The sequence below is a fragment of the Salvia miltiorrhiza genome, chromosome 2 (assembly GCF_028751815.1).
Source record: "Salvia miltiorrhiza cultivar Shanhuang (shh) chromosome 2, IMPLAD_Smil_shh, whole genome shotgun sequence".
Classification (NCBI taxonomy): Eukaryota; Viridiplantae; Streptophyta; class Magnoliopsida; order Lamiales; family Lamiaceae; genus Salvia; species Salvia miltiorrhiza.
The window spans coordinates 2,197,844-2,222,826 of NC_080388.1; the positions used below are offsets into that span (position 1 = coordinate 2,197,844).

The following is a 24,983-nucleotide window of genomic DNA, read 5'->3' on the forward strand; positions in this document are numbered from 1 at the left end:
TTTATTCGGTAATAATAGTCAACTATTCAATTTTTGTCGGTCCTAAAACTATAATTCACTTCCTTTATTCAATATACAATTTTTGAGAATTTTCTTGCGAAATAGAATACCATTCTTGAATTAATTTGTGGGCTTTGATGTTTTTGGAAGAGCAACGTTTTGGTATATGTTTTTGTTGATTTAGCAATGAAAAATTCAACCGAAGAAGATGATTCATAGTTGATTTGTTCCAATTGCAAAAAAAGTGTATTTATTTGTCAATTCTTAAAAGTGGTGTAGAAAAATGGATCATAGTTTGAGAATTTGATTGCATTTTGCCGAAGTCTTTTGTAGAGATTATTTTCTTGAAAATCTATGACAAGACTAGTGCTAAATTGAAGAGTCTTCATTTGAATCTTGAATACGACTGAAGGTCGAGGAGTCCTGATTTAAACTGCGAAATTGAAGCATTAAAATCTATTTTGCATATAATTATTGATTCAAGTTTCATTGACCGTGCGTGAAAATATATTTTCATTTGTTTGATTATTTGATATGGTATTTATTTTTTAAAAATTACAAAAGGTGTCTATTAATTATATAATTAAATTAAATAAACAATCCGCATGCAAGCGGAACCTCTACACCACACAAATGTGAAAAAATTATCCACACGTATGCGAGACCTCTACATAAAATAAAAGTAAAAAAATTACTCGCACGCAAACGGATCCACTACCCACACAAAGGTAGAAAAATTACAGACGGAACCTCTACACCACACAAAGATGAAAAAATTAAAACTACCCGCACGCAGACGGGACCACTATCCATACAAAGGTGGGAAAACTACAGGCGAAATCTGTACACCACAAAAAGGTAGAAAAACCACTCGCACGCAGACAAAACCACTACCCACACAAAGGTGGAAAAACTACCCGCACGCAAACGAAATTGTACCGTGAAACTTCTCACAAAGAAGAGTCTTTGGGTAACTCAACTTTGCTAATTAAACTAGGCCTCATTAGCGCACACTTGTTAATTTTGAATAGCCTGATTATTTCAATGTAACATATATTCAATTTCTTTATATCATAATATATTTTTATCACCAAAAAAAAAAAAAAATTGTGACTCGAGTAAAAGAAATCTTGGATTTCTGGTAAGATTCCATGACTTTGTAACTCCATGCATAATTTAACACGCCCACTAAAATTTCAACATAAAGCTAGTGACCATTTTAATAAAAATACAACCTAAAAAAGACAATTAAGAAGTGGAAAATCTTCAAGATTTTCTAGGGAGAGAGAGAGAGCCTGAATCTGCAATCTGTACCAAACAAAAACCACTCAAAAAACACATGATCACATAACAGATTCCACTGCAAAAGTGATGATTGGAGAAAAAATCTCATCTTCTTGTAGCTCAACTCCTTTTCCCCTCACATCCAAACCCTCAAAAGATAATGAAAGCTTCATTGCCCTAAAAATGGAGATAAAAACAGAGGAATCAAGACGAAGCAGGAAAGAGCAGTCGACATATCACAGAGCGTGTGGTGCTAGCAAACCTTGATAAATACGTGTAACCAATCATAAGCTAGAAGCGCGTGCGGTCTAGGGAGAGGAAGAACCTGCCGTTTCGTGCAGCTCAGCGCTCAACATGTGGTGGAGAAGCATATCAACCCTCTGATTCCTTGACTTAGTACTGCACAAAATCACAGGGTGGAAAAAAAATTGTTACATACATCAGAATGAATAAAAATATTCGAAACTTTTCCAAGTGGTGGGACGTGTTTCTCAAGCACGTAGGCAGTGGCCATACCCGATAAGCCTCCTTGACTTCCTTGTTTCTTCCTGTTGCACAGTGCAGAAAGATTTAGTCGACTTAAATTCTCATATACAACGATGACTGTAATATGAATTAGTTTTGAAAACATCTTTAAAATTGAGGGATTCACAAAAGAATCATCATTTTGCCTCTGAAAGTTTTCAATGCGGGTAGAGCAGATATGGATATGGATATGGATATGGATATGGATATGGATATGGATACGAGAAGACAAAAGTCGAAGTGCCATTATCATTTAAAACGCGATTACACAGAGTAATTAGCCATAGTAAAAAAAGAAAGGTTATGTAAATTCTTAACCACTGACCTTGACCTCCCCTGTCTCAGAAGATTCGAGGTCCATCTCAGCAAAAAAAGCCTCCAAGACAAAGGCCACAACCTGAACGAATAAAAGAACGAAAATTATAGATACGATTTGTATATCATTTCGAAGCAGAAGATCAAAATCAAGACATGGAAAATTTACTGAGTATAGTTTGCATGTTCCTTGTGCAATCTACCATTTTCATATAGTTTCTTTCACCGGATAATTTGGAATGCGTATAATGAAAAATATTAGGAAGAGGACTCCGATGAAATGCTAAAATTCAGCTATAGATGTGTTTCTATCTGCAGTTCACAGTTTTGTTCTGTTGAAACGACACGAACATAAGTCTACTCTAGCTATCTTGGATCCTAGTTTAAATGAGAAGAGACGTCGAAAAGAGAGCAGTTAACTACCATAATGTAACCATCTCAAGAAGCATCATTTAGACAGAAGTTTGTGAAACAATGGCTTACCAAATTCAAGAGTAGTAAGATCGTAATGAGATAGAAGCTGATGAAGTAGATATAGCTCCATTTAGTTCCAGTCAACTCCTTGTAGCTCTGGAATTTGAACGAAGAGTAGAGAAATTAAGGCCAAAAGCCGAATATTCATATTTCATACCACACTACAAATTCTTCAAATATCTCGAGATCTGCTGATACATACCTGCATCCAGACTTGCCAATTTCCCATCACCAGCAAATTGAAAAGTGTTACCATCCCGTTCGGGTAGTCATTGAAGTTGAAGAGCAAGTAGCTAAATTTAGTCAAGGGTACGACTAACAAGAAAAGCTGACATTACTTGGGGCAGATCAAAACTGAGACGCCAAGGAAAAAACATACACACACCATAATGACCTCAAGTCTGAAATGTCAAGAAATCCATACACCAAAGATTTGGAAAAGTATTCTTATATGCTAAAGTAGGACAACTTATGACAAAGGATACTCGCTATCTTGCATATCAGTTTTGCTGAGATTCGGATTTCCGTCATTAACAACACCACCAAAGACCTACAATTCAAGAAGAAGTGAAATGTTATATAATCTGCATGACGTAGAAAAAAAGAAAGTGATAAGTATATAAACTGAACTGCAAAAGCTATGATGACAATCATTCTCTTTTTTCAATGTCAAAGTCGTGAACATGTGAAGCTAGACCAAGCTAAAAAGGATAGCAAAGAGGCAAGATACAAATCACAGATGAATTAAGTTGTGGAGAGCCGTCAATACCTGTACACCGACAGAGCAATAAATGCACAAGACACAAAAGATGGTCCCCAGATATGGCATTAGGCTTGGTATGAGGGTCAAGAACGTTGCAACGAAAGCGCGATATTGTTTAACATGCATCAAGAGCCTTATCAATCTGAGCATTCTTGCTATTAGAAGATATCGAATCCTGCAGTAGCATCAATCATTGTCAAGAACCAAACTCGATCAAGAAAAATAACTTTCTCTAAAATATGCCCGAGAAAATGGAGATGATAAATCTTAGTCCCACCTTAAGGATGAAGCATTTCTTGCTAAATGAAAATACAATCAGATTTCTGCTATTATGCCTCATCATTTCCAATAATAGTTTAAACCATTTTCTTCCCAATAAAAAAGAAGCAGATATTGGAAACTGATATTCATTTAAAGAGGAAGAAATCTCACCATTCCCCATTAGAGAGGAAAGTTGTTCCACTTGGAGTCAGATAAGTTACCGTTTCTCCAATAACTGCAAAAACAAGACATATTTGGTGTTGATTGCCTCTAAACATGGGTGACAGATTTAATTATCAGCATAAATTCACTCAAGCTATTCAACATATAGAATGGAGTTATCTAGCATCCAGATAGAAAAGGAGCGTTGAGCTGATAGGGTACTTGGTTGTGGTACTTCTCATCAAAATAAAGCCATTTTGTTTGGCCATCATTAACTTATTTTGTTCCATTGCACTTGTTCTGCCTCGCTTTCGCCTTTTCTCCTCTTTCTTCTGGTTCGTCAAGTGATATCCTTCCAAAAGGTAACGGAGGCGTGCAAAGGCTTCCTCAGGCAGTGCGGATTAAGAAGCAGCTCCTCCACACTGTGGCTGTGGAGGTCCCATACTGGTTGAGTTTGGTCACTCTTTATCACGATCAATTTTCCCTTTTATTAAGTTTTTGTGTTCACTTCACAAGGCAAACCATCTAAGGTAGCTTCTTTTGTGTATACTCAATTTTATGGCAACATAAAAGAAAAAAGAGGTTCAATGATCTGAGTTATCTGTTCCATGATCTGATCGGTAGTGTGGTACGTACTTACCAATTACCCAGGTGATTACAAAGTCGAAACGATTTTGGCCATCTCTCCAATAATTCACAAACCCAAATGCATAGACTTTCAAAACCACTTCCAGGACATAAATCCATCCTGCAGAAAGAAAACACCAACTGCAGCCTTTAGATAAAATAAGGAGTAAACATTGAGATTCTGAGCACCCAAAGACTATTGAAAATTAGAAATTTAAGTTTCCAAAATAAACTTCACACGAAAGTTGACCCAGATGTCGAACATCTAACTTATATTCCCTCCGTCCCACAAAAATATGCACACTTTGCCATTTTCGTCGTCCCACAAAAGTGCGTACTTATTATTTTTGGACACTATCCTTTATTTTAACCTCAATATCTCAATTTATTTACAACAAATACCAGCTGTTGGGTCCTTTCTTCACTCACAACACTATTGTGGATCACTTTCTCCACTCACAACACACTCAACTAACATTCTTAAAACCGTGCCGAAAAAAAGTGTGCATGCTATTATGGGTCAGAGCGAGTACTCAGTATTGGAGCAAAAGTTATTTACTTTTTTCATATTATCTGTAATAACTGAGAATTCAGTTTAACATAATTAAGTAAGACAATTAGCCCATGTTTGGTTGGATGTTTTTGGAGGTTGGAAAGGGATTCAATTAATTGAATCCATCACTTGTTGTTTGGTTTGGGTAATGAGTTTCCATTACCCTTAGGGTGTGTTTGCTTTTTATCCCTCTAAATGAAAGGGATAATATAATGAGGTATAAACTTATCACTTAAAGTGAGGACCATATTTGTTATATCTGATTTGGTTTGAAGGATAATATATTTATCCACTCCTTATAAGGTGGTATAAAATTATACCACCCTCTCTTAGGTATAAAGTTATCCCTTTCCCAAGGGACAAGGGGCTGCCCGAAAAATTATACAACCTGCCCGAATTTTTTATTCATCAAAGCAAACGAAGTATAAGGTGGTAAATGTACTTTATCCCTCCCTTATACCTCAAAGCAAAAACACCCTAAGGGTAATCCAATCACCCAATTTGCTACCCCTCAAAATAGAGGGGAAACAAAAGAAAGAGAATCCCTTACTAGTGATTCCTTTTCATTGTTAAACCAAACACTCAATAAAAGTAATAATTATTGTTACCATTCCACCTTTTTATTTCATTTCATTCCATTTACATTCCTCTACTTGAACCAAACGAGGACTTAGTTGGAAAAGATGGAGGCATATATCTTATGTTAAAAAGAGACACATCCATCAATATTGTCATTTTCAAGAAAACAAGTTCATATATATGACGATATGAATGATGATTAAGAAATTACAGTCATGTATTCATCATCGTACATATTAAATATTTAGGTGGAAGGAGGAGAGAGAAAGTTAAGAGCCCACAAATAGCATGCCACTTAGTGTCGTTCGTCGATTATGAGATTAAGTAGGACTTACCAAATATAAATTCAACCTTTTGCCAAGCATCTTGAGCAGAATTATCCTCTATATCGAGCTGCATAGCAATAAGAACCAGAATTTTGTCAGAACATGTTTTCTATTCATGAAGTATGAAACTATTATACTCCCTCAGTCCATGAAACATCTTCCTAAGTTAGTTGTGTGTTTGATGAGTGGAGAAGGGGTCCCACAAATTAGAAAAAATGAAGATAGAAAACGGGATGATAGTAACTAATGAACCAATTAAAATGAAAAGAAGTGGATCCATTAGTGGCAATCCATACTAATAGAAAAAGAGCCTAAGGCAGTCTAAGGCACAACTTGTGGATTGCCTATTTTACCCCTATGATATATTTATTATTATATTTATAAAATATAAATATATTTTGATATACATTTATTTGTCACCCAAATCTATAAAGACTACTATATATCTATATCTATTGATGAGGCTTATAAATAAATATATCCATCCAATAAATTATCTAATAAAAGTAATGAATTAATAGATTTTTTTTAAAATAATAAATTATCAATTAAAATAACATTAATTACACGTACAACGTATGTTCTTTCCGCTAGTGTGTAAATATGTGGAAATTGTAAGGGCAATAGTTAGTGAAATTGTTTCCAAAATGGATTAGAAAGATGTTTTGGGGACGGACGAAAAAATGAAATAAAGGAAGATGTTTCAGGGACGGAGGTAGTACTATTTAAGTGAGCACATTCATACCGTCGTCTCAATAACGACAGCAGCAAAGTTCAGGACGAGAACGAAGGCTACAATGTAACCGAATTTTTCTCCCCGAATAAAATCTTTCAGCTTTGAGATGTGTATGACCTGTAGAACGTGGGACAGCAGCTCTCGAAAATGGGTTCCTGCATAGACAAGCACATTCAGTAGGGTTCGACTATGGAAACTCATTTTCCAGTTTGTGAAAGTATATTTACTGAATCCTCCTTCTGAAATCTGAGTCCAATTGCATGCGAGAGATCAACAAATTCATCCAGATTAATCTGCATTTGCATACAAAGCAGCGGGGAAGAAAAGTAAATGTCAGTAGATAAAAGATTCAACTTTGTCAATGAGATTTTCTGCTTAAATATAGATTATTCAAAGCACAATTATGAGCAAAAATATAAATATACTCCTGAAATATAAGTGGATATAGGAATTCGTGTTGTTGAGATCTCTTTAGCTGTAGTCTTTGGATTTTCTCCATTTGAATTTCGATTTGAATTAAAGGTAGAAGATTCGGGGGTTATCAAATGATACATAGTGCGATACAGTCAAAACAAAGTATTCTAGTAAAAATAGATACCTCGGAGACAATTAAACTTATCAACAGATTCTCTACCCTCTCTTTCATTTAATTCGTCCGTGTTAATGTTATAGGATAGCAAGATGGTTAGCAATTGTTTATTTTTTCGACCCAATCGCTCTTTTGATTTTGGAAAAAAATAACTTTCTTTATCAATATTCTGCTTCTTTTACACACACATCCATAATAGAGAATCTGAATAATTAGGATTCATGAAAAAAAAAGAAAAAAGAATCCACTTAAGTGCTTCCGGTATCGGGCACTAATTCTTTTTAACGTCTAATTAGATAGGAAATTTTCAAATTAAGAACATAAGTCGGTTTCTTTTTCTTTCTAATAATTAATTGAAGCCGCAGGGGGGCTCTATCCATTTTGGTGAATAAAGGCTATCTGTTTACGGTTTCTGCATCTATGCTCAAAATAACTAGGAATGAAGATCATAAGAATCAGAAATGAAGAAAACATGCATCTATGGGCAGCTATTGAGAAGCATAAGAGTCAAAAGGTACTCAAAATATGCAACTAAATAGAGGTGAGTAAGTCTTTTACTTTAAAGGAGCTTACAACAACATGAATAATTAAGAGGTATCAGCGTTAAAATACATCAACTTTGGACGAGTTTTGATTCTGCACGCCAACTTTAAAATTGGCACAAAAATACACGAACTTAACAATTGTGTAATTTTGTCACGATTGAGATTTTCGCAAAAATTAAAGTTGGTGTTGCAACTCGGTGGAATAAATTTTCATAACCAGACAACATCATTTCGATTGGAGCAGCCAACACACGCGGTTTATGCCACGTCTGCTTTATTTTGGACGAAAATATCAATCATGATAAAATTACAACAATTAATAAGTTCGTGTATTTTTGTACCAATTTTAAAGTTGGCGTGCAAAATCAAAAATCGACCAAAATTGTTATATTTTGACGCCAATAACCCAATAGTTAAAGAAGAATGCAAACATTACATAATTAGAGAGAGAATGAGGAGATGCAAACAGATTTGCCAACAATACCTTGACATCATGACTGTCATCCAGCTCATAGAAAATTAATTCAAAATCATCTCTTGATATTTTTGGCAATGTCCTGCGAGCATTTTAAAAGAACCGTTTCAACGTGATTCTTTAAGAACATGCATCTATCTCCATCATGAATGTCAGCCGTCTTTCTGGCTTCTTATTCTCTAAAACGTTTCATGCATATAGAAATATTCATGTTGCTCTAGATGTAGGAATCAAATCATAAGTGAAATCACACAGGAGGTGTGAGAAAAGAATCAGCAATAAAAAGTTTGTTGGAAAAGTAAACTATACCTGTATTTGTTCAGCTCGTCGAACAAGCGAATGCACTGATCTTTGTCAAGGTAACCAAGATCCTGCCAGTACCCAAAACACGACAAATGGAAGGGAATAAAAAATAAACAAAGCAAATTTATAATCCAAATACTAATCAAACATTTTGTTTGAAAACAGAGACAGAGTAATAGAGTAGGTTGAAGTGTGCGAAGTATAGGAACAGAAGCTTAAAGTAAAAACAACAATGGTAGTGAAAAATCATACTCACATTTTCATCAATGATGCTAAAAGCTTTCTTCAGTATCCTTTTTGTTGCATTATCCTTTGCACACACTTGTTTTACAAGCTACAAGAAAACTAGGATTAGTCAACTTGTCATGCTTTGAAAAGATAATAAGTTCGACACCTCCAGATTTAAGAGGTCACTGAACATTTTTTGTAGAGAAAGATAGATAACATATTGCTAGCATATGTATTTGTAGGAGAGTGAAGTTGTAGTGTAAAGGTGTGTGACCCACATATTTGAGTTAGTGTAAAGTGATTACCTAAAAAGGAAACAGCCGTAAAGATTATTGGGACAACTCGAAAAGGAAAACAGGCCAAGATTAATGGGACAGAGGCAGAGGGAGTATTTTACTATACAATCTTTTTTGTTATCATAACATTTGCCATAGTTATTGTTAGTTAACATTATTCAAATATTTTTATACATTAATTACTATATAACATAATAACATTCAATAGAATACTCAGTGACTAATAACTAATAAAGATACCTCACTCCAAAAATTATTAGGTTAATGGCCTTCATCCACATATCGAATGTTTGACTTACTCACCTACATGCTAAATCGTATGATCTTGCAATTATCTTAAAATAATTTTTGAACCATTTCAAATAATTCTAACATTTAAATGCTTTACAAACAAATTAACTACCATCATACATTCCTATAGCCAATGGCTGAGAAGTGTACCTCAGCCTTGAAGCTGTCGTATACAACGGCAAGAATCAAATTGGTGACAAAGTAAACACCCAGCAGCACATATATGACAAAGAACAAGCTGGACCAACGTGAGGCCCTACAAAATAGAGAAGAACACGATGTGTGAGTTTATTTGGAAAAACTGAAACAATAAAACAAGGAAACAGTTCAGCATTCTTGCAAGAGAGATTGGTTTGTGGATAACAAGAAATGTTAAAGAATAGCAAATAGTCGACTCAATTCAATTGTATACTTGTATGCGGGAATCCAGACATCAGGATTGTTGGAAGTGGTGAATAAGATAAACATCTGGTACACGGTTGCCCCGTATGAAGTGAAGGTGGTCTTTCCCTGATCGGTATCTTCGAAAATGACATATGCCAACCAGCTTGAAAACAGAAGAAATAGTAGCAGTAAAGCCTGCATTGCATCCACCGCCACGAGAAACAGAAGAAAACATAAACAAAATCATCATGTTATACTTTTCAATTACTACGAAATTTAGAAATGGTAAGGCTAAGTGCATTTTATGAAAACAGACATACCAGGACATTGAGGTATGTGAGAAGCATCCCGAACAGGATGACTAATGTATCACGTAACTCCCTGAGGTCAAAATAAACACACTGCATCTTGTCATGATTAGATTTTAAGCATATAATTCAATTGCAAGTGCAAAGTGCATCTCATTCATGTTGCTCTCCTCCTTGTGCGTGCACATGGAAGATTCAACTACTCTCTCGAAACATAAAAAATTTAATGGGCCCGTTTTCCAGGTATGAACACAGGATACTGCATAGAAAGTAAGAAACCAGACCAGGATAGCAACTGCAAGTTGAATAGTAACCTTACCTGATGGCAAGAATGAAAAATGCAACTCGGAGATACGGTGCAAGCCGGAAGGGAAGAGTATAGAATCCCACCGGAGACAGAAATATGATAAAGACAACTAGATCAATAACCAATAATAACAACAAAACCACCTGCAAATAGTGTGGGGATGGGAGGGGATTAGTAGTCAAATCGTAAGTTTTTAGGTTCCCTGAACAAATAAAACCTACGAATTTCAGCCCACATTTTTTTCTGCTATATGCTTTCACAGAAATACACTATAAGATCAGTAATCAATCTTGAGGACTGAAAATATGTATGCTACAAATGAGTGCAACAATTCTCAAGCAACTCGGATGCCAATTGGAAAGCACTAGTTCGAAATTTGATCATTAGAAGAGCCAGGTTGAGGTTCATATTTCAAGCTCGGAAAAACTTTTGAGCTGAATCTTTTTTAAATATGCAACTGTGCATATGCCATATACGAGTCTGTAAAAATTGATGACTTGTATACTGTTCATCCTATTGAAGACTTAATTGCTTAAAAAACAATAGAAAACCATGTAATTGTAGTGAAAGAAAAGTGTACCTTAAGTCTATTGACAAGACAATTCCAGTATATACTCAGCCCTTCATATGTTATTGGAAAGATAGTATGCACAGTGAGAATCACGAGCGTTATGACCTGCAAAGGAAAAAGTAGGAATGAGAGAGCTTAACTTATAAAAATAGAATGATTAAAGGAAATACAAAAATGCTGGCACAACTAATGTAGCATAATACAAAACATCTAATTCAACAGAGGAGCATTGTGTAAAAATGAAACCATTCAGCTTCGAGCCATTTGAGGCTATAGCGAATCTAGAGATGGGTGATTGCAATGCTAACAGAACTGCCACAAAGAGAAAAGTTCAATTACTTTGAGTTACAACTTACCTCGTAGATGAGACTCTCGGTACCAGTCAAGTAAGGCAACTGCCCTAGATAGTAGTATTTCCTGTCATTACATTCCTCTTTACACCATAAAGGTTTCTGAAACTCCAAATCAAGATTTACATGAGCAAAGTTTTTTAAGGCCAAAATATGAAAGCAGGATGATAAAGAAGACAAGTAAAAAAGCTATATGTCAACCTCCAAGAAATTCAGCAGAAGTAGAGCAAAGTAGTTCAGGCTCCAAAGGAAATCAAATTTTATAAACACCAGATATGACTTTAAGGAGCTTCCAAAACTTGGCTGGTCAAATATTTCCTCAGGTATCCCGATTCCATCTTCCGCCTAAAATTGTATCAGCCATTTGCATGATTAGACTTTCTAATAAAATTATAGGTAACAAAGTGTAAATGAAGCAGATTCAATCGCAGATACCTCCACTCCAACCTTCAATTCACATAATTCAGTAAATCATAAAAATTCAAGGATTTCTCATTCTCATAGCAAACAAAATAACATTATCATTTCAATATGGGACACAAAAGCTTCCCCGCCGTCATCCATATAACTTACTAAACAAAGATAAGGATTGCCTAAAGAGAACTCCTTCCGTATCTAGATGGCTCTTTCCATGAAAGTAAAAGTCAATCATCATTAATGTGCTTGTATTCTTTCTCTCGTTTGCTTGCATATGCAAGAACTAAACCATCTTTACAGGCGAAATACACTACTTATAAGCTCTTAAGAAGTGTTTGGCAAAATAAGCTTCCGAACAACTTATAAGCTGTAAAAAGAAGCTCCAACAACTTATAAGCTCCCCAAAAATTAAGTTCCTCAACCCAACTTATTTTTTCATAATCTCATAAGCAACAATCGTTTTACTCAAATAATTCAACTATAATTTATCATTTCCATCATAGATACTCTTCCAAATTCATCTCTCTTCATTATAAGCTCAATTATCCAAACACTTTGACAACTTGCAAGCTCTTAAGACACTAAACCTTATAAGCTCTCTAAAATAAGCTCAGCCAAAGAGTATCTCAAAACCACCTCCAACTTTAGACGAATCACACCTAATTAAGAGACACTATTTTTCAAGAATTCAATCATGCTCCACTCAACACCATAACTCATCTAAAACAGCAGATCCTACACACCCTACTTTTACATTGCAAAGAAGCTCAGCTTCCAACATCAAGATTCAATTTTTAAAAAATAAAGAAAAACTAACATACAAGATCAACCAAAGCAGCAGCCTTTTCATAGGTCGAGCCATGAGCGATAGCTTCCGATCTTCGATCAAACAAGCGCCGACGATCCCGCCTTGGGCCGCCACTGTCGCCTCCATCACCGAGAAGAGATTCATCCATTTCCGCAGCTTACTCCAAGATTCAGATGTGGGCTTTCTTCACTGAGTAAACCCACTTTGTTTGTCCCTTTGTGTGACCGTTTATCAAACAGGTGGCGCACAGTACAGCTTCAGTAAGCTGATTTATGGGTCGAAAGCGAAATTGGTTGTTGTTAGTTATACATTCATATATGTGAATTGAAAATTTGTCGGGGGACCAAGTTTTAGCTTCCAATAGGTAAAGTAGAATGAGAGAGAAGCAACGTGTCGCGAGAATCTGTCGGCATTGGCTAGTGAAGCAGATCAGTGATTAAAATAAGGATATATACAATATACATGTCCTTGTCTTATCGGTTAAATGACGTTTGAATTTTTCTTTTGGAGCAATATTCATGTTATAATCTAGAAGATTTGATTATGGCTACGTGGGGGACATGTTAATTTTGAATATAATAGAAAAGTTTATTCTATATAATAACACTATTTCTATTCATTCTTTTAGTTTATAATATAATGTTTAAATATTGATATAAAAATTTTACTACAATTTATCGAGTTTAGAACATCGTTAAACTTATTGGGCATGACATTTTAACGATATCGTTGCAATTTTTCCACATGTACAAGTACAATCAGTTCATGCGTACTTTTTCTAGCAGTTATGCTAACTTAAATCGATGGAAAATAGACTGATGTTGTAAATCATATAAATTGTAGGGGTCATAACTTTTTTTTAATGATCCATGGTACACGAAAGTTGTTAGTTTTTTTTTTAATAAAAATAATTAATAATAATTCCATATATTTTCTTTAATAATTCAAACCGTCGACATAATAATTGGAAGGAAGCGTCGTCAAGTCTTCCATAAGATTTTTAGGAAACAAAAAAGTTTACAAAGTTTCAAATGGAAATGTCAAATCCTTGGCGATTAAAAAATACCATATGGTTGACATTCTCAATATATATATATATGGTAGACAAAGTAGTAGAAACTATATAATTTAATAAATTTAGGGTAGAAATAATCCCTATTTTTATATACCCAAAAATAATGCAGTGTAAATCCTTGTAGCTTGATACTAGGCAATTATTGTGATGCATCAAATAACTCAGTGCTCCTCACGTACGCGTTGGGTAGAAATAAATTTGTGCAGTCGTAGAAATAAATTATAGGTAAACACCAATCAAGAAACTGAAAATAATAAAATAAAATAAATTCTAGATGATGCAAGTGGCGAAGTCGCCCACATGGCCACATGTTGGTATTTTATTTATAGGCCCCCCACCATTTTGGTATAGTATTTTACAAAATATCACTTTCCCTACACATCTTTGAATTTAATGAATGTGTACAATTGTCCAAATTGGGATGGGGTATGATTAAATTGATTTGTCACATCAATATAGCTCCACAATTTTGAAACACAAGACTATGAATAAAGAGAGTTTCTATGCAAATTTTCAGATTAAGGAACTTCAAACCTACTGAAAGCTTCCAGATTTGCTAGTTACAATACAAATTTGGAAGGAATAAATTACAATAAAATCAAGCTGGCAAAATATATTTACTCAGAAATGGCAAAAAAACACAACATCGATGCTTTCTTACAAAATCTGGGTCATAAATTGATGAACACAAACAAATGAATATCTGACAATGTAAGCAAAGGAACCTGAAAATTTTATCAACAGCAAGTGAAAGATGGAGCAACCCGGCAACGACGAAAAACGATCAGAATCATCAGCTCTGTGGTTGTCAGCAGGAAGATGCACCTATGTCCAAACTAGAATCTCAAGCTCTGTGTTCTATCTATTCCACAAGTCGACTCTAAACCTGCGTTTCACAGTTCGATTCTCTTAGCATCAATTCGATTCTTCTGAGGAAATTACTTGCAAGGTGCATGTCATGAAAAGATGATACACGCAAGAACATAAAAACACATAAATTTATAGCTTTTACTGATCAGAAACAGGAGATGCCAGAAGAAATGAAAGAAATCGAGTCATATTCATTTCATGATCTAGGTGAAAGTAATACCTTATCTTACTCATCAGCCTTGGGTTTTTTTCCAGCCAGAATTTGGGATATATGTAATCCCCGGCTGAAAGCTTGGTTGAAGAGAATCCTTGTCTGCATGTTTTGGAATCCAGGCAGCCATGATAGGAGGGCGACGGGGGCCATCACGATAACCCCAAACATGATGTCATACATGCGAGCTACAGAGAGAACAATCTCCCAAAGCATTGTTTTCTGCAGAAAGGAACGAAGGACCTGTGCGATAGATATAAATGCCCAACCCGTAGGAACGAAAGCCAATAAGCTGGTGAAGATATCCACGAATTTGAACTGGGTAAACTGAAGCAAGGCAACTATAACAACAACTCCGAAGATGATCACAAGGAACTGAACCAAACGATAGTAAATGTGCTCCTTTGCTGAATATTTCTCCCGAGCATAAGCTAATACCCAATAAAACCCAAAAGCCACGAGCACATATATCCATGAGAGTAAGTAAACAGCAATGCTCTTGCTACCAGCAGCAATGCCTAAGTGATACACGATACCATACTGGAAAAAGAAGAAACGGAGGTTCAAAATGATCTCCAGTATTTTCCCCCAAAGCCCAGTCGTCCTTAAATGGTCTTGCTCTTCATACCACCACTTTTCCCAGCTCTGTTCAGATTTTGCAAACACACCACCCTTGAACCATATCCAATTCATAAAGTCATCAAAGTCGTACACAGTTTTTAACCAATCAAAGCCCAAAGGGTTAAAAATGAAGGGGCCCAAAATCCATGAAACCACTAAAAACCAACTGGTAATAGTCAATGCTATGTACACCAAAGTATCTTTAGCTACTGGGCTGTAAGAAGCATAAATAGTAAGTATCAATCCAAGTTCAATAGCCTTAACAAAATGGCTACGGGCATATAATCTATAGTTCTCAGCAAAGCTCTTATGCTGCACCACAAAACCACGGCCGGTTGCACGGTATTTTGCACCACCATGCAGAACTGTTCTGCCAAAGTAGTGGCCACGGGTCCCCATGGAAAATGTATAAAACACAGAAGAAAGTTGGAGCTGCATTGTTAGAAAATCCCAAATAGAATTCAGAAATCCATGCTCAAGGGAGTTCTCCACAACCATTGGTAAGGCAGTAAAGAGACCAAGTTGGATGATGAGCTGCTGGTTCAAGATTGTACCAAGTGCTCGATTATCATTGGCATTTGACAAGGCAGCACCTTCAACCCCACTTAATGCCAAATAGAGCCGACCCCACAAAAATGCATACACGGTGAGGAGAATCATCATGGTATTGAAGAAAAAGCCAACGGTTGTATAAAAGAATGAAAGCATTCGAAAGAAGTCCAGCCGATGACCCAACCTATAAACATCTCGACTTAGTATCTGCTCGCCATTCCCGCTGGCAACCTTGGCTTCAAACATAGAGATTTGATTCAGCCCAACATCCCTTCCCTTTCCAACTTGGATGTATTCATGGTGGGTAACATTTCCACCTCTCAAAGTGCAATTGAATCCAGCAAAAATATCCTCACTGATATTGATTACTCTGGAAGCCTTGCTTATACCTCCCCGAGTTAGAAACCAAAACCTGTCAAACACATCAGGATGCCCATAATGCATCCGAACTTTCAATGGATTTGCTAAAACACGCTGCCCCAAGGTGACAAAGCTTGTCTCCTGCGCAGACATGAACCAAGCAAGTGATGATACAGAACCTGTAAAAATGTGCTCCCGAACTCCTAGGATGGTAGGTTTTCTGATACCATAGTAGGACTTGAATTCCTCCAAGAGATTCCGCATCTTTAGAGCTTCCTCAAAGTAGTTATCCTGGTTCATGTCGATGGTCTGAACTGCATCTCCCCTGGTGAATATAATGGCATGATTCTGATTCTCTGGTTTCCCTTCTCCAAGCTTCACCGGACCAGGCAGCTTGACCCGATATATTTCAACTTCCCTCTGCAACTTCTGGTCATATTTCACCAGGACAGAGTAATACTCTTTCTCATCCCTCCCTGACTGCACCTCATCAACATAGGCAACACGAAGTGCTTCGTTATTTTTCATCAAATAAAGTATCTCCTCAGCACGGGGATCCTTCTTCGCCTTTTGAGAACCATAAATCTGGCATGCAACTACGTAAGTAAATTTCATTAAAGCTGTTCCTCGCTCATGCCCTTTGAAAAGAAGACTGACTGAACTACTGGCTCTGCTCAACGTTCTTGAAGAGGGTGACTGTTCTAAGCTCAAACGGTCCACTTCCTCATTACGCCTCATGGAACTCAGTTGCTGAGATCCTTCTCTCATGTCCACCTCAGAAGCAGAATCCAGAAAAGCCAGCAACTCAAGGGCACGGTAGTAATACATCATTCCCCTCACTGTACGGGTGAGTGTCTGGCCTCTGTATGATGCCCACAATCGAAGATCTCTCAGCCTAGTTGTCCACAGTTCTCTTTCACTTTTCATCCCTTCTCTACGCATTCTCTCTAAGAAGTTCCTCCAGTCACTGGCATAAATGGTCTGCATGTAGTAAAGGGTTGAAATCCCATCTTCATTCTCAGTGCGTAGTTGTTCCTTGCTGAATAGCACCTCTTCATTGTAGTATGGGGTAAGAACACTGAAGGCTCTCATTTTCTCAACTTGAGGAGCATGAGGCATGTTCATGAACAAGGAATTACTGAAGAAGGCAATTCTACGTCTTGCCTCAAGATTCTCTGGAACTTTTTGCATGGAATCATGAGAGGTGAGAATGGTATGTAACCGCCGAACCCGGCGATAGAAAGTTTCATTACTTGCACTAGGCAACTCAACAGCATTCTGAAAAAGTAATGCTTCACCAGAAACTGCCTTTTGAGGAGCTAGACCATCCGCTATCAGCTGGTCACTGTTTCTAGGCTCTTTCAGGAAATCTCTGATAGCCGCCTCATAAAGGGCCTGAAGAGCATTCACCACCTTATCAGCATTTTTATCAGGCTTCACGATAAGATCAAGAAGACGGACCAACTTATCATAGATCTTGGGGAGGGCAGTCAGGTCATAGTTTTTTGTGAATTTCTCCAGCTGAACAAATTGATCGATTTCTTGGAAATAAGTTCTGATTATGGAGCGCTCCTCAGAATCATATTTCACAATTGCCGGCAAAAAATGCTTTAAGCTGTCATATGCTTCAATAACTGCACAACGTCTATACTCAGACTTGCAGACTTTATACCAAAGCCACCTGTCGGGAGCATCTATTAACTCTTTTGCCTGGCTCAGAGCAAGAAGCAGCTCATTACACAGGAGTAAGCATGGCCACTGAATCACCCCAATTTCCCAGTTACTTCTAGGATCATTCCTGTCATTTTGAGGCAGCTCCAAAAGCTCAACCTCACGGTCAGAGATAATGTCTTCCTCTCTGAACGTAGTGATTACCTCATTCCATATTAATGCAAATTTGTAGGCCTCAACCTGGTTGGAGTCAAGTTTCTTAAATGGCCGGCCCAGTCCATATCTCAGCTTCAATCGATGAATGGCATCCTTGATCTTGTTCTTAATATTACCTCTTGTATTCAAGAGCTGCTCCTCAGGCATAAGATTAAATTGGATAGCACTAGCAAAGAATTGAAATCTCAACCTCAACTGCTGCATATTCCGAATTTCACCCAAGTGATCAAACAACCCAACTGCTGCACCGACAAATGAAGAGTATATTGAGTACCAAATCTGGATATCCATTAGGTAAATCAAAACAACTGGAAGCCACAGCAGGCCAACTGCAAACCGATTACTGTTGTCAAAGAATTCATGCCACTCATAAGTAACATTTTTGAGATCCAGCAAAGCCTTTGTTGGAGCAATCATGGGCTTAATCTGCATGAAGTAACTAAAAACAAACTTTGTGGCAAGCACTGCAATCCAGAAAAGGCTATACTTAACATTGTCAACAAGACCTTCCCTTAGCCCTCGACCCACAAAAGTCCTGCTCTGGAACCACCACGACAGCAAATAAAATATCTTCCAGTTTGTGTTCTCCAAAAAGTTCCTAATCCATGGTAGCACAAATAAAGCCACAGCCAACAGCTCTGGAGCAAGAAAAGCCACCACAGCCTCAAGAAAATTAACCATTCTCCTCTTTGTTGCACCACTATCCCAGTTACGATCACGATCTTTCTGATCCAAAATCTTTCCGTATAATACCCCAAACACCACAATCCACCCAGCCGCAACCACAGTTTTCAAAATCATCCTCACCCCCAAAGACTTGGTCTCCCTTGAAACCAAGCTGTACTGCATTCCCATATCCAACAGAGACTGCAAGAACCTCAGAGCACTCCATGTTATAAACACAGTCAAGCACTTGCCCTGAACTTCTGTAGTTCTCAACGACTGCCACGGATACTCCCTCCCCTCCCAAGCAACAATAATCGCTGCTTGAAGAAACAAAAATAGCATAATCCACAACTTATCAAAGCTCCTAAACAAGTTCCAAAACGACCTCTGTTCAACAAACCCTGTCTTCCCTACCTTCTTCCCCTTGTGTCCCGTCACGAAAAAATTACTCCCAAGATCAATCGGCCATTTCAGCTTCTCAAAACACCTCTTACTCCAAAAGTACTCATTAATATCGTCATAATTCCGCCACGCAGAATGCGCCGCCGTCCCATTCTTACTATTCTCCACCTCAGCTTTAATTGTGTCATAAATTGGCCTCACAATTTTATTCAGATATGCATTCTCCCCAGAAACAGAGGGCAAAAAACGGCCTCCCCGTGTTCTCATCAATATAATCCTCCAATATCTTATTCAATTCCATCGCCATATTGTGAAAAATATAACAAATACATTCCGGAACAAAGCGCAGGTTAGCCGACTCACCCCAAATCAGGAGATACAGCGACACGTACAGCAGCTCCCGGCGGTGATCCGACGCCACGTGGCGGGAGTGGGAGTCGGAGAGCCAGATGTTCGACTTGAGGTTGAGGTACGAACACCAATTAGAGTAGTTCCGCAGCAGGGAGCGGCGGAAGCGGCGGAGGACGGCCGGGTCGAGTGTGTCGATGTTGTCGGGCGGGCGGCGAGAGGCGCATCTGAGCGTTGGAGAGGTGGAGCACGAGATGCTCCCTCTGGTTCCTCACGCTGGAGGCCTGGAACCCGAAGAACAGGGCGAGCCAGTCGAGGAGGTCGTAGTGGGGCTTCCATGGCGCGAAAGGCGGCGGCGGAGGTCGCCGACGGAGCGGAGGGCGGCGGCCCGCCGCGCGGACCTCGGGGAAGCGGAGGGAGGGGTGGTCGGCGAGGAGGTTGTGGACAGGTATGATGTTGTAAACGTCTTCGTCGTCGACGCTCTGATTCATTGCTGCATTCGCGGAATCGCGGAGATCTGAGGGTTTAGGAAGGCGTTTGGGGTGATTCCTGTGAGGAAATTGAAGGTCTGAGCCGCGGCCGCCGCGGTGACGGCGGTGGTGGTGGCGGAGGGGTTTAGATTTGGCTGTTTTGGATGGCGGAGTGGTGATTTGAGAGGGCTGAGGTATTCAAATGGTAATGGCGGATGGAAATTTACGCCATTTCAGTGAGAGAAAGAGATGGGTTTGGACATCGATTTTGGTGGTACCTCATGCTTCCGTAGTTGGACGTAGATTTCAAACTTTTTTCTATGGGTGTGACAAAAGGGAGGCTTTGTTGGACTAGGTAAACTCAAAGGCAATATTTTTATTTCAAAATGGTTAAATAAAATATACAGTGTGGTAAAAGTAGTCAGGGTTACTTACAACTTAAGTTTCATTACTTCAAGAAAAAGAAAAAAAAGTTTGATAAAAAAATTGTTTATAAATTTCTCGAGTTTAAATTTGTTTTATTTGATTCGTTTATGAGCTCGTTATAATATTAATGAGCTATTATATCTATATAAATACATATACATATTTTCTTTCAAAAAAAAAAATACATATACATATTTATTTAGAAAATATAGTATAATTTTCAAAAGAAAATAATTTTCTTTTATTTGATACAAACGTAGATAGATATTGAAACATAGTTGAGTCAATTGTGAATCTTAAATTAAGTTCAAGATTGACTAAATAATAAACGAATGATGTTTGACATTAATAATACCGAGTTTGGCTCAATTTATCTCACCTAGATGACTAAATACAATCATTCTCTCTAGTCTTATTTCAAGTGTCCTGAATTTTTTTTTCCCGACACAATTATTTAAGAAAATATTAACTAGATTCTTAAATAGTGTGGTGTAGAGTTGAAAAGGTAATTTGCCCTTTAAAAATTCTTATTTTTGAGATTAATTTTTTTCATAAAGAAAAACAAGACATTTAAAGTGAGACATCTAAAAAACAAATAAGACATTTGAAATGTAGTAGAATGAGTAATATTTAAATAGACAATATCCCAAAAATAACATTGTATTTACAACATTGCTACTAAATTGGGGTTTTAGAATTGAGATGTTTTATCTTGCATGTTATGCATGCTAGTTAGTATATTAAGTCGCATCATGTTGAATATTTAAAATTAACGAGTTATTTAAAATAATTAAAAAAAGGTCGCAAAATATCTATAGATATGCAATTATAAGCATTAAAAATATTTTCAATTCTAATAATAACCTTTACCGCATACTCCATAATGTGGGATATATTGAATAATTTTGGTCATGCAATTATCTTACCTTACTACCTTATCGTATCTCTCAAATTATATTTCACAATCATTATAAAGAAAATTGTCATAAAATATCAATAAACTAAATTTATTTTTATTTATTTCTGTGTCGAGACTCGAGATTACCTTCAAACTTATATTCAGGGCGGGATCTCAAAATATACTTGAATTAAATGTAGCATCATGTAAAATTCTTAAAACTTTATTATATTTCGCTAATTTTTAGTCAAAGAACCTCGTATTTAGTGTCAAACATTTGTCTAATTCGCATCCGCTGTGTCTTAAAAAAAAATAAAAATAGTAGAATCTGCTCATGTGAGGTGCCTAGTCAAAGGTGAGAAAGTCGAAAAATAAAATACCCAATTTCTGTCAATGCAAAAAGCACTTTTTCCTTTTCCTTTTTTTAGTTTACCGATAATTTTTAAGGTTAATATTGTTTTAAATCCCGAATTTTAGTCTATTTTAAAACTTTTTAAATTTTTTTAATATTTTTTTATAAAATATTTCGAACTTTTAACATTTTTTCACAAAATATCCTAAATTTTCGTTTTATCCTAAAACATCTTGAACTTTCAATATTTCTATAAATGTCTCGCTACACAAAATTTGATGATCGAAAGATAACTCTTACCAAATTGATTGCAGTCAACTTGTGAATCTTATAGCACTGAGTTGATAATTTAAGATTTTTTTGACGAAATGAATCATCTTTTATAGGTAACCAAATTTTGCATAACGAGACATTTTATAGAAAAACTAAGAATTTTTTTATGAAAAAAAGTCGAAAGTTTAAAATTTTTAGGAAAAAACGAAAGCTCGGGATATTCTATAAAAAATGCTGAAAGTTCGAAGTTTTTAAGAAAAAAACTAAAGTTCATGGCATTTTATAAAAAAATATTAAAAATTCAAGACATAAAACAATATTAAACCCTAATTTTTATACAATCACTTTTATATAGTTTAAATAAAACAAATGCTCACTGTGAGAAGGGAAAAACCAATGGGAAAAAAAAGATTAATTTTATGATTATACTATTATTAAATTACTTTTTTTATTATTCTCACATGAAGTCCACACTTTCTTTGTGTTGTTTTTCTTTAAACTAATTGATGAAAATAATAGAATGTTTATATACTGGGTTCTTTAAGCAAAATCTTGACGTGTAATTAAGCTAATTTTTTCTAATTTTGGTGACATTATGCTTGTTTGAGTTAATATTTTATCTTGGCCCATGAAAGTGTTTTTTTCCTTAACATAAATAAAATAACTATATGTGAAAGACAACACGAATTATTAAAGAATAAATATACCGAAAAATCAGTATATCGGTCATATCGTACCGAAAAATACCGTGAATACTGAACTTAAGGTATACCGAACTTTTCGGTAAGGTATGATACCGTACCGAAGATTTTCGGTAAGGCAAAATGTATAGGTTTTCCAAATACTGGGGTATACCGGTGTATACCGATACCGCGATATATACCATAAAAATATATAAATACCGTATTAAAGGTGTATATCGAAACAAGGTATGGTACCACATCACCGGTATACCAGTATATACCGAAACAAGGTATGAAAATAATTATAAAGAGTTAATATATAATTATAATTATGTTTGTAATTGTAAAATAAGATGCAACTAATTTATATAAGAATTTACAATGATATCAAAATAATTATAATTTTCAAGTACATTTTTGAAAATAAATAAATGAGGGTAAAGATAATCAAATGATATTAAAGATTGTATTGTATTTATATAATCAATAACTAATTTTAATTTTCTAAAATAAATTATATCTAACTTATAACATTAATATAATTTATATATAATATATGAATATACAAATATGAGGCTATAAATATAAATTAAATGATTTAAAATGAATAATATATAATAAATATGTAATATAATTTAATGTATTGTTTAAATTTATTATATTTACTTTATGTGAGTCACATAATTATATTATATTGTATAGTCTATAACTAAGATTAATTTTTTAAAATACGTTAATTAAATCTAACTTACAACATCAATATAGTTTGATATATAATACATGAATATACAAGTATGAGGTTATAAATATAATCAAATAATATATAATAAACATGTTATACAATTTAAAATAATTAAATTATAGTATTAATGCTTATATTAATATTATAACATAGTTATAATATAATCTTAATCTTACGTAAGTTACATAATTATATTGTATAGTCTATAACTAAAGATTATTTTTCTAAACTAAATTACATCTTATTTATAAAATCAATATAGTTTTGATTTATAATATATGAATATACAAGTATAAGACTATAAATATTTATACAATTTAATATTAATGTAGGTACTGTTTATTTTTTGTCAACTTGTGATATATTTTAATTATTATGACGTTATTATATGTGTTAGATGTTGTTTATTGCGTAAATAAGTTTTTAAAAATTAAGTTGTATGTATACTGTAACAAATTTTATCAATTTTGGTATGTCAGTTATTTTGGTATACCGTAAAAGTATAGTATACCGAAACAAAGGTACGATAAAGGTATGAGATTTTTACATACCGTAATTAAGCTATACCGGACTAAGGTATACCGTAGCTAAAGGTAAGGTAAATGTATGAGATTTCTTCATATCGGAGGTAAAAATATGGTATAAGGTATGACCAATTTAATACCGTCCCACCTCTAGAAAATTGTCATTAGAACTTGAATAATTTTATTGTAATGTCATAGAGAATTACATGAAATAATAAATATATCCAGTTACATTGTCGCCGTCCACGAACTTGAATTGAGAATTTTTTTTATTTAATTTATTCTTTAAATAAAAATATGGTTTAATTAGTTTACTATATTGTTTATAATGTACCTAAATTTTTGAATTTTATTTATTTTTTTAAAAGAAAAATATAAAAAAAATAACTATAATGTAAATAATAAAATAAAAGGATTGATTAATTTGTGAATGAACACAAGCACAATACAGCTGTTTAGCATCACTCTCGACCCAACAAAAAATGAGTTAACTGATTACTAAAATGATCACCCATTTCATATGATAAAAAATTAAAAATTAAAAAGAAAAAAAAGTTGTGTCGCCCCATCCCAAAATTTTACTCACTACTATACTAGTGGGGATTGGTTCAACATCAAATCAACTAAAAGTGTAAATGTACAACAATTTTTTTTAGGGTAGTAAATGTACAACATTGATCGTGTAATTATTGCATTTCTCAATGTAAACAAATAAAGCAAGGACATTAGGACAATGAATGAACGATGAAAAAAGACAATGAGTTAAAGATTAGTAATACTAATTCATTACGTGAGTAGTCGATATTACTCCCTCCGTCCCATTGTATGTGAATTTTTTTTGTGGACACAAAAATTAAGAAAAGTGTATTTTGTTTATAGGTGAAAAAGTGAAAATGCGTTTAAAAGATAAAATCTTTACCAAAAAAGAAAATAGTCTCACTTACAGTGGGACGCCTTAAATAGAAAGAGTCTCAGATACAGTGGGACGGAGAGAGTATTAAAACTTCAAGAACATGTCTAACGAACTAATAATGTGTTGTGAAGTAATTTATAAGTTTAACGAGTATTTACATGTACTATTATCTTTTTTTTTTTTTAATTTGGGGGAGTTGGGGAGGGGGGAGCAGTGGGGTGTGAACCCGGGAC

The 24,983-nt window shown here is 35.4% G+C and overlaps 3 protein-coding genes and 1 non-coding gene across 4 annotated transcripts in view; all 4 read right to left on the reverse strand.

Moving 5' to 3' along the window:
* The window catches only part of LOC131012585 (protease Do-like 7), a 498,535-nt gene that overhangs the window by 13,591 nt on the left and 459,961 nt on the right, over positions 1-24,983 (reverse strand). The gene's annotated exons all lie outside the window — the stretch shown is intronic.
* On the reverse strand, positions 1,108-12,905 carry LOC131012587 (two pore calcium channel protein 1A-like). The gene is given in 25 exon segments (XM_057940570.1): positions 1,108-1,461; positions 1,610-1,683; positions 1,801-1,832; positions 2,135-2,206; positions 2,608-2,694; positions 2,801-2,891; positions 3,084-3,148; positions 3,368-3,536; positions 3,794-3,857; positions 4,425-4,532; positions 5,879-5,936; positions 6,615-6,709; positions 6,712-6,760; positions 6,833-6,898; positions 8,224-8,296; positions 8,524-8,585; positions 8,774-8,851; positions 9,483-9,588; positions 9,745-9,911; positions 10,037-10,097; positions 10,344-10,474; positions 10,912-11,007; positions 11,259-11,354; positions 11,454-11,597; positions 12,491-12,905. Coding segments are annotated over 25 exon segments (2,187 nt in total). The 5' UTR covers positions 12,626-12,905; the 3' UTR covers positions 1,108-1,453.
* On the reverse strand, positions 14,146-20,214 carry LOC131012584 (callose synthase 12-like). Its single transcript, XM_057940567.1, is given in 6 exon segments — positions 14,146-14,438; positions 14,643-19,367; positions 19,369-19,680; positions 19,682-19,824; positions 19,827-19,857; positions 19,859-20,214. Coding segments are annotated over 5 exon segments (5,307 nt in total). The 5' UTR covers positions 19,961-20,214; the 3' UTR covers positions 14,146-14,438; positions 14,643-14,648.
* Positions 16,928-17,008, reverse strand: LOC131013743 (small nucleolar RNA J33). Its single transcript, XR_009097829.1, has one exon. It is a non-coding gene; the product is annotated as a small nucleolar RNA J33 (small nucleolar RNA).